Below are 12,509 nucleotides of genomic sequence, written 5' to 3'. Positions count from 1 at the left end.
CACTTCTATGCGAGTTGAATTCAGTAAGATTGATTTCTGTGTAGGTAGGCTGCATTTTACTGAATAAAAATTCACTTTATGCCCATTTAATAGGATAAAAATCATACATTTGAGTAAAGATTGGGTGACTTCATATTTGTGTTCTATCTTATGCGGGTTCGCTGGTGACAACATATGGAATTTTGCAATATTTCTTAACAATACTAATCAGTCTCATATTTTATCTCCATCATAATATTCAGGAGTTAGAGGTCAACAGTGCAGAAACCTCTTTCCAGATTTTAAAACCATGGAAACATAGGTTTCCCTAAGCCTTGTTAAAGTCAACTTATCATCATCTTATTATTACCCCCTTTACTTTTTTTAGCCTAAACCCGTGAGCTACAGTCTAATTTATTGAGGTCGTATCCTCTGCAAATGCTTTCCAGGCCAATCCATTTTCTTTCCGGGGACCAAACAGCTGCATCAGATTTCGGACTGAGAAACGCCTCCATTCCGGATTTGAAACGACTGAATTACTCTCTCGTAATACAGATAAGCAAATAAGAAGCTCTCCTCTCTCGAAGGAAGAAAGAAGGCGAGCTTAGGGAGAACGAGAGGGAACTACATTTCCCAGAACGCATTGCCTAGGAGCTTGCTTTTGGATTGGCCACTGCCTGGCCGAATTCGGGCAGGGGAAAGTGGCGTGGATAACGGCCGCTAGCAGGTAGACGGGAGGTGCTGAAGGGCGCTGTTGGGAAGCCATGGCATCGCTACGGCTCTTAAGGCTGCACCTGTCTGCGGGGAGCTGCCTCCTCTTCCTCCTTTGTTTCCAGTTCGGGGGAAGCCAAAAGAAGAAGGAGGTAGACCCCCTTCACCTGCCCCATCTTTCCTTCTACCCCGGGAGCGCTGATAAGAAAGGGCAATTCTGCCCCCCGCCCTTCCCTCCGCGCTGCTGGCGCCGTTGTTTTATTTGAGTGCATCGCTGCTTTCCTCCTCGTTGCCATTGTGCCTTTCTGATCCCCTCGCTTTCCTTCCTCTGTGCGCGTTTTGCATTTCACGAGCGTCCTTCGGTTCAGAATTGGTTCGCAGCCATTTCACACGCAGCCCCTTTCCTTTCTAGCAGTCTCGGAGATTGCCGTCTCACGGGCTGCCTTCGCCAGAAATTTCCCCCGGGGACGTGCATTGGTAGCCATTCTTCTCGGTGCAGAAGTGCAGCGCGGTCCAAACAATGGGTCCTTCAGGCCTGGCCTTCAAGGTGTAAATCAGGTGGAGAGACAGCCTAGCTGAGGGCTTGAACTAATTAGCCATTCGTAAACTCGAGCTGAGGGACTCGGCATAGAGTCTTATTTTCCAAAACATTACAATAAATCAACAAACAAAGGTTATCTTCTTTGATGCACACTCTGTTCTCTCATAACTTCCAAAGTAAATAAGATAAATTATCCTGGGGCCTGGATTTTTCAGGGAAGGACTCTGTTCCTTTAAGCAAGTATTTGGGAATAAGGGAAATGAATTCGAGGTCAAAGATGGTGACTTTTATATGGGAGAAAAAGGGGTCCTTTTTGGATGTAATTGCAGAGAGGTTTTTTCCCCCCCACATTTCTTTCTTATTGCATTTTGCTGATATTTTGAAATGTTTTGCGATATTTAAATCCATCTGAAGCTGTTTTTTTAAAATAGAATTTGCTAGTCATTGTTGTGCTCTGACAGGTCTTGATTAAAATTAAGGTCTTCTAGCAAAGAGGAAAGGACCAGCTGAAAGGGCAAGGATAAGGAAGGGAGACAACCTGAGAGGAGACAGGACTATATTGACAAAAGGAATATATAATACAACTCTAGGATGCCTAGGCTTTTCATTCTGGATAGAATAATTTACATTTAGTCATTGTTTTAATATTAGTTATGAATTCTAACCATTGTTTTATGTAATTTCACTGTAAGCTGTAAATGTAAAATTATGAAACTCTGAAAAATAAGTTCATAGATGTGGAAAAAATGGGGAACTTCAAGCTGGAGATGAAACAAAACTATGAAAGGCAAACTAGAAGCAAAGGAAGAAAAGCAAAAAGTGACATTTAAGACAGAACATTAAAGAGCATATGAAGAGGAGAAGAAATCTATAGGTATATTCTTCCTTTTTTCTTGCAAGTACAAAGTCAACTTTTTTTGCACCAAACAAGTGTTGATCCTTTGATTAAGGCAGGAATTGATCAGCTTGTCACCCACACTTGACATCAGGGGCTGAACAGTAATGGCTGGCTCAAAGTCACTCAGTCTTTATCTTAATTTGGGACTAGAACTCACAACCTCCTGGTTTTTAGCCTTAACTGCAGGCTCGAACTGGCTTTTGCTTTAGTATAGTATAGTATAGTATAGTATAGTATAGTATAGTATAGTATAGTATAGTATAGTATAGTATAGTAATCAATATATCATCATTATTATATTATATTATATTATATTATATTATATTATATTATATTATATTATATTATAATATTATTATATTATATTATATTATATTATATTATATTATATTATATTATATTATATTATATTATATTATATTATATTATATTATATTATATTATATTATATTATATTATTATATTATACATATACATATGTTGTTGTGAAGTCGTGGCTGACCCATTGTGACCCCATGGACAACGTTCCTCCAGGCCTTCCTGTCCTTTACCATCTTCTGGAATCCATTTAGGCTCACACCTACTGCTTCAGTGACTCCATCCAGACACCTCATTCTCTGTCCTCCCATTTTTGTATTGCCCTCAATCTTTCCCAGCATTATTTATTTATTTATTTATTTATTTTATTGGATTTGTATACCACCCTATTCCCATAGGACTCAGGGCGGTTTACAGGGCAGTTAAAACCATGAATACAAACAATTAAAAACAATTACAACAAATTAAATTCAAGCCCCAAGAGTAAATCTAAAACCCAGTTAAATTAACAACCCCACAGTCTGGACCAAACAGATCGAAGAGCCAAGTTTTCAGGTCCCGGCGAAATGAGCGAAGGTCGGGGGCAGTCCTAAGTTCTGTGGGTAGTTGGTTCCATAGGGCAGGCGCACCCACAGAGAATGCCCTTCTCCTGGGAATAACCCGCTGGCATTCATTAACCGGCAGTACCCTGAGAAGGCCCTCCCTGTGGGGGCGCACAGGACGATGGGAAGATGATGCCGGCAGCAGGTGTTCCCTTAGATAGTCCGGACCCAAGCCATTTAGGGCTTTATAGGTCATTACCAGCACCTTGAATCTCACCCGGAGGGCAACCGGAAGCCAATGCAGCTCACGGAGTAGAGGTGTTACATGGGAGTATCGGGAAGCTCCCATCAAAACTCGCGGGGCTGAATTCTGCACCAGTTGAAGCCTTCGGGTGGTCCTCAAGGGCAGCTCCATGTAGAGAGCGTTGCAGTAGTCTAACCGGGAGGTCACGAGCGCATGAATGACTGTACGTAGAGCATCTCGGTCCAGATAGGGACGCAACTGTGCACCAGGCGAATCTGGGCAAAAGCCCCCCTGGTCACAGCTCTTATATGATCTTCCAAACTGAGCCGTGAATCCAGGAGGACTCCCAAGATGCGAGCCCTAATCTCCAGTGAGTCCTTCTTTCTCATTAGGTGCCCAAAGTATTTGAGTGTGTGTGTGTGTGTATAAAAAAGGTAACGGTAAAGGTTCCCCTGCACATGCATGCTAGTCGTTTCCAACTCTAGGGGCCGGTGCTCATCTCCGTTTCAAAGACGAAGAGCCAGCATATTTCCGAGGATGTCTCCGTGGTCATGTGGCTGGCATGACTAGACGCCAAAGGTGCACGGAACACTGTTACCTTCCCACCGTAGTGGTCCCTATTTTTCTACTTGCATTTTTACATGCTTTCAAACTGCTAGGTTGGCAGAAGCTGGGACGAGTAACAGGCACTCACTCTGTTACGCGGCACTCAGGATTCGACCCGCCAAACTGCCGATCTTCTGATCGATAAGCTCAGCGTCCTAACCCACTGAGCCACCGCGTCCCATATATACAGTCATGGCCGAAATTGTTGGCACCCCAGAAATTTTTCCAGAAAATCAAGTATTTCTCACAGAAAAGTATTGCAGGAACACATGTTTTGTTATACACAGGTTTATTCCCTTTGTGTGTATTGGAACACAACAAAAAAGAGAGGAAAAAAAGCAAATTGGACATAATGTCAAACAAAACTCCAAAAATGGGCTGGACAAAATTATTGGCACCCTTTCAAAATTGTGGATAAATAAGATTGTTTCAAGCATGTGATGCTCCTTTAAACTCACCTGGGGCAAGTAAAAGGTGTGGGCAATATAAAAATCACACCTGAAAGCAGATAAAAAGGAGAGAAGTTCACTTAGTCTTTGCATTGTGTGTCTGTGTGTGCCACACAAAGCATGGACAACAGAAAGAGGAGAAGAGAACTGTCTGAGGATTTTGAGAACCAAAATTGTGGACAAATACCAACAATCTCAAGGTTACAAGTCCATCTCCAGAGATCTAGATTTGCCTTTGTCCACAGTGCGCAACATTATCAAGAAGTTTGCAACCCATGGCACTGTAGCTAATATCCCTGGTCATGGACAGAAGAGAAAAATTGATGAAAGGTTGCAACGCAGGATAGTCTGGATGGTGGATAAGCAGCCCCAAACAAGTTCCAAAGGAATGCAAGCTGTCCTGCAGGCTCAGGGAGCATCAGTGTCAGCGCGAACTATCCGTCGACATTTAAATGAAACGCTATGGCAGGAGACCCAGGAGGACCCCACTGCTGACACAGAGACATAAAAAAGCAAGATTACAGTTTGCTAAAATGTACTTGAGTAAGCCAAAATCCTTCTGGGAAAACGTCTTGTGGACAGATGAGACCAAGATAGAGCTTTTTGGTAAAGCACATCATTCTACTGTTTACCGAAAATGAAATGAGGCCTACAAAGAAAAGAACACAGTACCTACAGTGAAATATGGTGGAGGTTCAATGATGTTTTGGGGTTGTTTTGCTGCCTCTGGCACTGGGTGCCTTGAATGTGTGCAAGGCATCATGAAATCTGAGGATTACCAAAGGATTTTGGGTCGCACTGTACAGCCCAGTGTCAGAAAGCTGGGTTTGCGTCCGAGATCTTGGGTCTTCCAGGAAGACAATGACCCCAAACATACGTCAAAAAGCACCCAGAAATGGATGGCAAGAAAGCGCTGGAGAGTTCTGAAGTGGACAGCAATGAGTCCAGATCTGAATCCCATTGAACACCTGTGGAGAGATCTTAAAATTGCTGTTGGGAAAAGGCGCCCCTCCAATAAGAGAGACCTGGAGCAGTTTGCAAAGGAAGAGTGGTCCAAAATTCCGGGTGAGAGGTGTAAGAAGCTTATTGATGGTTATAGGAAGCGACTGATTTCAGTTATTTTTTCCAAAGGGTGTGCAACCAAATATTAAGTGAAGGGTGCCAGTAATTTTGTCCAGCCCATTTTTGGATTTTTGTTTGACATTATGTCAAGTGAAAAACATCCTTGCGTTGGGGATTAAAACGTATATAAAAAGTTAACTTCTTTGATCACACTCTGTTCCATCATAACTTCTGAAGTAAAGAAAATAAATTATTCAATAGCCGGAATTTTTCAGGTGTGTGTGTGTGTGTGGGGGGGGGGGGAGAGTCTGTATGTGATAAAGAACTTCCTGAGAAATTAAAATTATATCTATTCATTTAATTATTTCTTAACAAACTTTTATAAATCATGAAATTTTTCTTGTGTTTGGAAAATACAACTTTCTTCTTTGTTTTAATCTTTAGCTTACAACTGTTTATTTTTATTAGTATATACCAGGGCTTTTCAACCAGTGGTACATTTACCACCTGTGGTACATTGGCACCTGGCAGGTGGTACACAACCATCCTAGAAAAGTGGTAGCAGGGGAGGGGAATGGCAGCACTGCACAAGCCTGAGTGAGAGATGGCTGGATCTGCAGGGCTGTCACGCTCAGTGGAAGCGCCAGGATCAGTGCTTCTTCGGGGCTGTCAGGGCTCAGCGGAGGTGCCAGGATCAGTGCCAGGGTCCAGCTGGAGCTCGGCATTGATCCTGGCGCTTCTGCTGAGCCCAGAAGAAGTGCTGATCAGCTGGAATGTTGCAGCATCTCCAGGGTCTTGTGATTTACATTCAGATGCTTGGCAACTGATTCATATTTATGATGGTCACAGTGGCCCAGGGTAATGTGAAGTGACCAAAACCTGCTGCAACCACCCAGCAGATGTGGGGAATAAAAACCAAACACCCACCAGCCCCACTGCCAATCGTCAACAGAAATGCTCACAACAATAAAAACCTCGGACAGGAGGAAGAGCGCCACTGGGCGGGCAATCGTGTGTCTTGCTCAGCTGTGGCTTGGGGGGCACTTTTTCAGTGCCATTGTAACTTCAAACAGTCACTAAGTAAACTGTTGTAAGTTGAGGACTACCTGTACTTCATAACTTTTTTTCCTTTTTTTGGTCATCAAGTTTTTGACACCTTGCTAGGCGACTAATGGTACTCGGATGTTGCCATATCAGAAAAGTGGTACAATGGGTGAAAAGGTTGAAAAGCCCTGGTATATACTATTTCAGAAGTGTGCCATACATTGGGGAAAATGAAGCAGTCCTAATACTATAAGATGTATTATTTGGAGGATTCTTTTATACATGATAAGGAGGAAAGTAAAAAAAAAATTGTGAAATAGCAATCAGTAAATTTGAAAAATGTAATAAGATGCATAAATCCTATATAATATTCAAACTTTCACTGAACTAAGGTGGAATCATTCTAAATAAACAGCAGCCGAGTTATCTGTGACAGTGCAGATATTCTGGCACCTACTTCTAGTTTGGCTACAAAGAATAGGAAGAAACAGCAGTAAAACTCTTGCTTCTGTCCTTAGGCATCTTCTAAATAGCAAAATATTTGTGTATTAAAGCTGTGGCAGCTCCAATATTGCCTCTTGAAGGGTTACAATACTTTTGAGAGCATAAGTCCACAACATATAAATCCTTGACTCTGACTACTGCTGGATGGCAAGGTGGAAGTCATGATAATATGGGTTTTTATTTATCTCCAGTTGATCTGCTAGCTGTTTTTCGGTATTACTAATTTTTAAACTAGAATGAATTATGCTCTGAATCACTGCATATCTTTTGATTTTGGCAAGTACAAATCTAGGAAATGAATAATAACAATGTTATATTATTATATCCGTAAGGCTGATGAGTTTGAAGGAAACAAATGGGTGGTAAGAGAAGATAGCAGACATTATATGAACACATTTCATTTTAGTGGAGAGAAAAAATTTCTTTTCTGTCCTTTACAATCCAGATACCAAGTACTGGATCCACGTCTGAGCCCTATAAGCCCAATGGTGGCATTTTAAACCTCTGATTTCCTGCCTTAACTACAGATTTCCAGTGCAAGATTGTGACTATAAAGGCATATGAGGAAAAGAAAGTGTCTCAATTTTTGTTACTGGACCTAGAAAAGTATTTGAAAATCTACCATTGCTCCCCCTTTGGCCATTAGTTATGGAGACTTGATTGGCCTTTAAATGCTTTGGAACTTTTCCTGGGTTTGCAGGTGGCTGGGCCAATTTAGTTCCTTAGAGATCATGGGGCAAACGGCATCTGTTTCTAGAATTCTGACATGCCAAATCCTATTTTTTGATTTGTTGATCTAACCTCCTTTAGTGGCAGGGACGGCACTTGTTTCCAGATTGCAATGATAACTTCTCAATGCAAGAGAGGACATTGCATTACAAGAAAGTGAGCCCCAACAATTTTCATTTCTTTCATGTCAAGTAATAGGATAGTTCTGTCATTCTATTCTTTGGACTGAAATGCATTAAATGGAAGAGGAAATAGCAAAGACTGATGAGCTCCTGGTGAGATAATAATAGTTGCCATTCTTTGTCATGAACTTTGACATGACTGTTCTTTATGGAACATTTGTAGTAAGAACCTGATTGTTGAAATGTTTTGGCATACTTCTTTTTATTGGTGACAGCAGAATTGGAGGTGATGGAGATAATATTTTGTTTTTGTGACAATTTTTATTAAATAACTTTCTTGAAAAAGTCCACACAGTCCCCAATAGAATATGGTCAAAGAGATATTATCACAAGTTGGTGTGGCTGATAAAGTGAAATGTCTCTATTACTACTTACCAAGCATGTACACTTTGCTTTGAATAATATCTGTGAGTTCCAGGTATCATTAGGAAGGAAGATGTGGATCCTACATCTTCTACTGCACAATAAAGATTAGTATGTCTTAAAAATCAGTTGTACAAGACACATTTATATAAGTCTTTGTGTATTATATTTTCTTTAATCATAGTTTAGATGAATATTCTTCATTTTTTCCAAGCACTAAAAAGTAGCATATATTACATTGTCTCCTTAGGCTTTATTACTATAAAGATAATCCATTAAGTAGATTTTGCTGAGAGATTTCAGTCACCAATGAGTTTCCATAGTTTGGGTTATACCTGAACTTGCGTTTCTCTGGTCTTACCAGTTGAACTGCACTGTCTCTAGATCAGAGTTTCTCAACCTTGGGAACTTTAAGATCTATGGACTGTAACTCCCAGAACTCTCCAACCAGCTCGTTTAAAATTACCACTGGCAACTCTAAGAAGTAAGCCAACAATTCCCAGACTATTGGAATATATTTTCAGTCTGAAGTGTACCTACAAACTGTAAGCCACCATATTGGTTGCACCTGGGAGAAAAGAAACTTTGTGCATTCATGCCAGACTGATACTATACTGGAAAAGGAAGAAAGATAACATTGGTTGCACGAACTCCAGCAATTTGATGTATTTCAGGAGAATGTCTAAAGCAGAGGTCAGCAACCTTTCTTGGTTGGTGGACTGGAGGGAAAGGGAAGGAGAAGCATTTTATGTGTGCAAACAGGATGGGGCTATCGCTTGCATGATACTCGCTAGCTCTGACCCGTTCTTGTGCACAGCACCGTGTTTCTGTGCCCTGAGGCTCAGTGTTGGCCCGTTTTTGTGTACTGAGGCATGGCGGCATCCCATTTTCGCACCCTGAGGTGCAACGGCCCATTTTTGCGTGGTGTGGCAGTACAGTGTTCTATTCGTGCACCCCATGGTATGGTGGTGTCCTGTTTTTGCACTCTAAGGCATGGCAGTGTCCTGTTTTTGCGTTAGCCCGTTTTTGCACCGCACAGTGCAGCGTCCTGTTTTCATGACCTTCAGCTTCAGCGCTAGTGCAAGTGGGGGGGTGTGCGCACACATATGCGTGTACTGGCCAACCTGTCCCATGGCCCAATGGCCAGCAGCCCATGGCCCATTGCCAGGCTGCAGCCCACAGGTTGGGGACCCCTGGTCTAAAGCATTGCCACTACTTAGAAAGGGATAAATAGAGGGGAGAGGTACAATTTCAAGAGGATTAGTGTGCATTCCATAATGAGATATGTAGTTTTCATTTCTGAAGGAGGCATAGGAAATTTTCTTTTTTAAAAATTCTTCAGATAGCACTAATCTAGAAAAAAAGCATGTCAGATATCAGCAAGGACAGTTTTAATTTTTTTCAGTGAGAAGCAAAGTTATCTTCCATCTTGTCTGCATCACTTTTGCTGATATTTTGTTTGTTTTTTCCTCCATTTATTTATATTATGCAATAAAGAAAATATTGCTATCCCCTATATAGTTCATGGAACCCATTTCATAGTGTGCAAAATAAACTCCTGGGTCATCAGTTTTCTTTTAAAACGGTAGAGTAAATACTGTACATCAAAAACAATGTTAGCCTCAATGTAATATATGTGAAAAAGAGAAGTATGCTTGCTTACACTTTATGCTTCTTAAAATGAAAGTCATGTAAAAAGCCATGAAAGACCTTTTTTAATAGTAATTTTGTTAAAAATTAAACTCAAATGATAAACGAATACAAACTAAAAAAATGATGCCGAAAAGAAAAAGAAAATAGAACAAAATAGAAAAGAAAGGGGAAAAAGAAAAGGAATATATGCAGAAGTGACTTTCCCCTTTATCACAATAAACAATTTTAATAATTTATCATCCCTTAAAACAGAGGTCCTGTGGCCTTTTGGCCACTGGACTGTGTGAGTAGCTGGGCAGTGCAGGCGCGCGTGCACGTGCTCACTCCCCCCATGGCACGGTTGCCACAAGTTGTGCGGGAGGTGGCAGCGCCACTACTATCTTGCGGGCATCATTGTTGCCATGAACGTTGTGTGCAGGGTGGCAGTGCCGTGAGCGACATGTGGGCAGCGGTGCACCACATGCAGGTGGTGGCATTGCCATGAAACCTGTGTAGGCGAGGCCAGCACCGAAACGGCAGGTGGGCCGCAGTGCAATCCTCGGGCAGGGATGGTAGTGTGATCCTCATTTGGGGATGGTAATATGATCCTTGCACTGGGGTGGTAGCACAAACCTTGTGCAGAGGTGGTGGCATGATCTTCGCACTGAGATGGCATTGCTGTGGGGCAGGGGCACGAGACTCGTGCTGGGCAACATCGCCGTGAGTCACAGCGTGAGCCCCATGCTGCTAGTAGCATTGGTGGAAGCCTGGCGGTAGCCGTGCCACAAGGCTCACACAGGCACTGCCATTACTGAGAGCCTCATGCGCATGCTCGCAACCCTGTATACATGGTGCACAGGCTCACAGCTTGTTTGTACACTTGTGCGCACATGTGGCTACATTCATGTTTGACCATGTGCATGTAAGGCACTTGCCCCTCCCTCTCCCACTAGGTCGCCAGTCCAAAAAGGTTGGAGACTCCTGCCGTAAAATATAACTTCTTCCCATATTCCATTTCTTATGTATAACAAAATCCTTAAAGATTTTAACATTTCAGTCCTGATTAGTAAAAGTTCATTAAGGTTTACCAGAGTATCAACATATCTATTTTAACCTTGATCCAATGAACCAACTTTATATTCCTTCCTTCTACTTTTTACAGTCTTGATATTTAGTACCTTCAAATATTATTCTAAAACTTGAGTTCTTTTCATTTTTTCTTTGTCCCTTCTCACAAAATTCTTCAAAGTTTTAAGTAGTTTTTTTTGTAAAGGATGATTATCCAAGTAACTCTTTTGATTTGTTATTTATATTTCCCTTTTAATTATTAAGACATCAGTCAGTTTATGGCAGGTTTAAACCTCTGGGAAATGAGGAAATGACATCTCACTCAAATCATGATTGGCACCTTCAAAAGGGTTCTGGGTTCACATATCCTAATCACTTTCAGAAATTGCTTGTTATTTGTGTTTCATCTAGTAGGAACTTTTGGGTCAACAAATTTTATAGCACTGGGTGAGTTTCCTTCAATCCTTAATGAAATAGATTTTAAATCTAAATTTAAGGCCATTTTTTTCTGGAATAAACAGCAAAATGGTGATTAAAACTTTGATTTTAAAAAGTTAATATGGACTAAGTTTCCCCATATATTTGAAATAATAGTTTGGAGTTTTATAAGAATCTTTCCATGGGGAAAATACTTTTGTTTTGAATTCTGTAACAAAACCCTGAAAGGATGGGATTTTGTAGTTTGTACACTTGAGGGAACTAGAAATAACTAAAAAATATAGTTAAACAACAAGAGCACTTAAATTTCAGATACAAATAGAATGGAGCAAAATATTTTAACATTCAGCATATTGAAGTATATTTTTGAACAAAGTTCCCAAACATTAATTTATAAAGGTGTGCCTATGTAAAGACACTGTTTTTAAAAGATGTTAATAGCAACAGTAATAGCACTTAGATTTATTCACTGCTTCACAGTACTTTACAGCTCCCTCTAAGTGGTTTACAGAGTCAGCATATTGCCCCCAACAGTCTGGGTCCTCATTTTACCAATCTCAGAAGGATGGAAGGCTGAGTCAACCTTGAGCCGGTGAGAATCGAACTGCTGGCAGTCAGCTGGCAATCAGCAGAATTAGCATGCAGTACTGCATTCTAAGGGACACGGTGGCTCAGTGGGTTAAGACGCTGAGCTTGTCGATCAGAAGGTTGGCAGTTTGGCAGGTTGAATCCCGAGTGCCGCGTAACAGAGTGAGCGCCTGTTACTCGTGCCAGCTTCTGCCAACCTAGCAGTTCGAAAGCACGTAAAAATGCAAGTAGAAAAATAGGGACCATTCCGGTGGGAAGGTAACAGCGTTCCGTGCGCCTTTGGCATCTAGTCATGCCGGCCACATGACCACGGAGATGTCCTCGGACAAGCACTGGCTCTTCGGCTTTGAAACAGAGATGAGCACCGGCCCCTAGAGTCGGAAACGACTAGCACGCGTGTGCGGGGGAACCTTTACCTTTACTGCATTCTAACCACTGCTCCATCTCTGCTCTTGAAAGAGGAACAAGTTTTAGTGGATAACATTGAGACTGATATGAAAGAGGATTTAAAAATTAATTTAGAAGAGTTATGTAGAAAAAGACAGTGGACATACAAAAGAAGTTGAACCTAATAGAAGAAGAAGACTGAGAGTGCTTTACTTTAGTGGCTT

The 12,509-nt window shown here is 41.4% G+C and overlaps 1 protein-coding gene across 1 annotated transcript in view; it reads left to right on the top strand.

Annotated features, from left to right (window-relative positions):
• Positions 1–668: 668 nt before the first annotated feature.
• TUSC3 (tumor suppressor candidate 3) overlaps positions 669–12,509 on the top strand; it is a 163,488-nt gene continuing 151,647 nt past the window's right edge. The window contains exon 1 of the mRNA XM_083367761.1: positions 669–842. Coding sequence (XP_083223887.1) covers positions 744–842 — 99 coding nt within the window. The 5' untranslated portion in view covers positions 669–743. The remainder of the gene's footprint in view (positions 843–12,509) is intronic.

Source organism: Vipera ursinii, assembly GCF_947247035.1.
Source record: "Vipera ursinii genome assembly, chromosome: 7".
NCBI classification, from domain to species: Eukaryota; Metazoa; Chordata; class Lepidosauria; order Squamata; family Viperidae; genus Vipera; species Vipera ursinii.
Note: the sequence above shows the minus strand (reverse complement) of the source record. Positions and strands in the feature narration are given on the sequence as shown.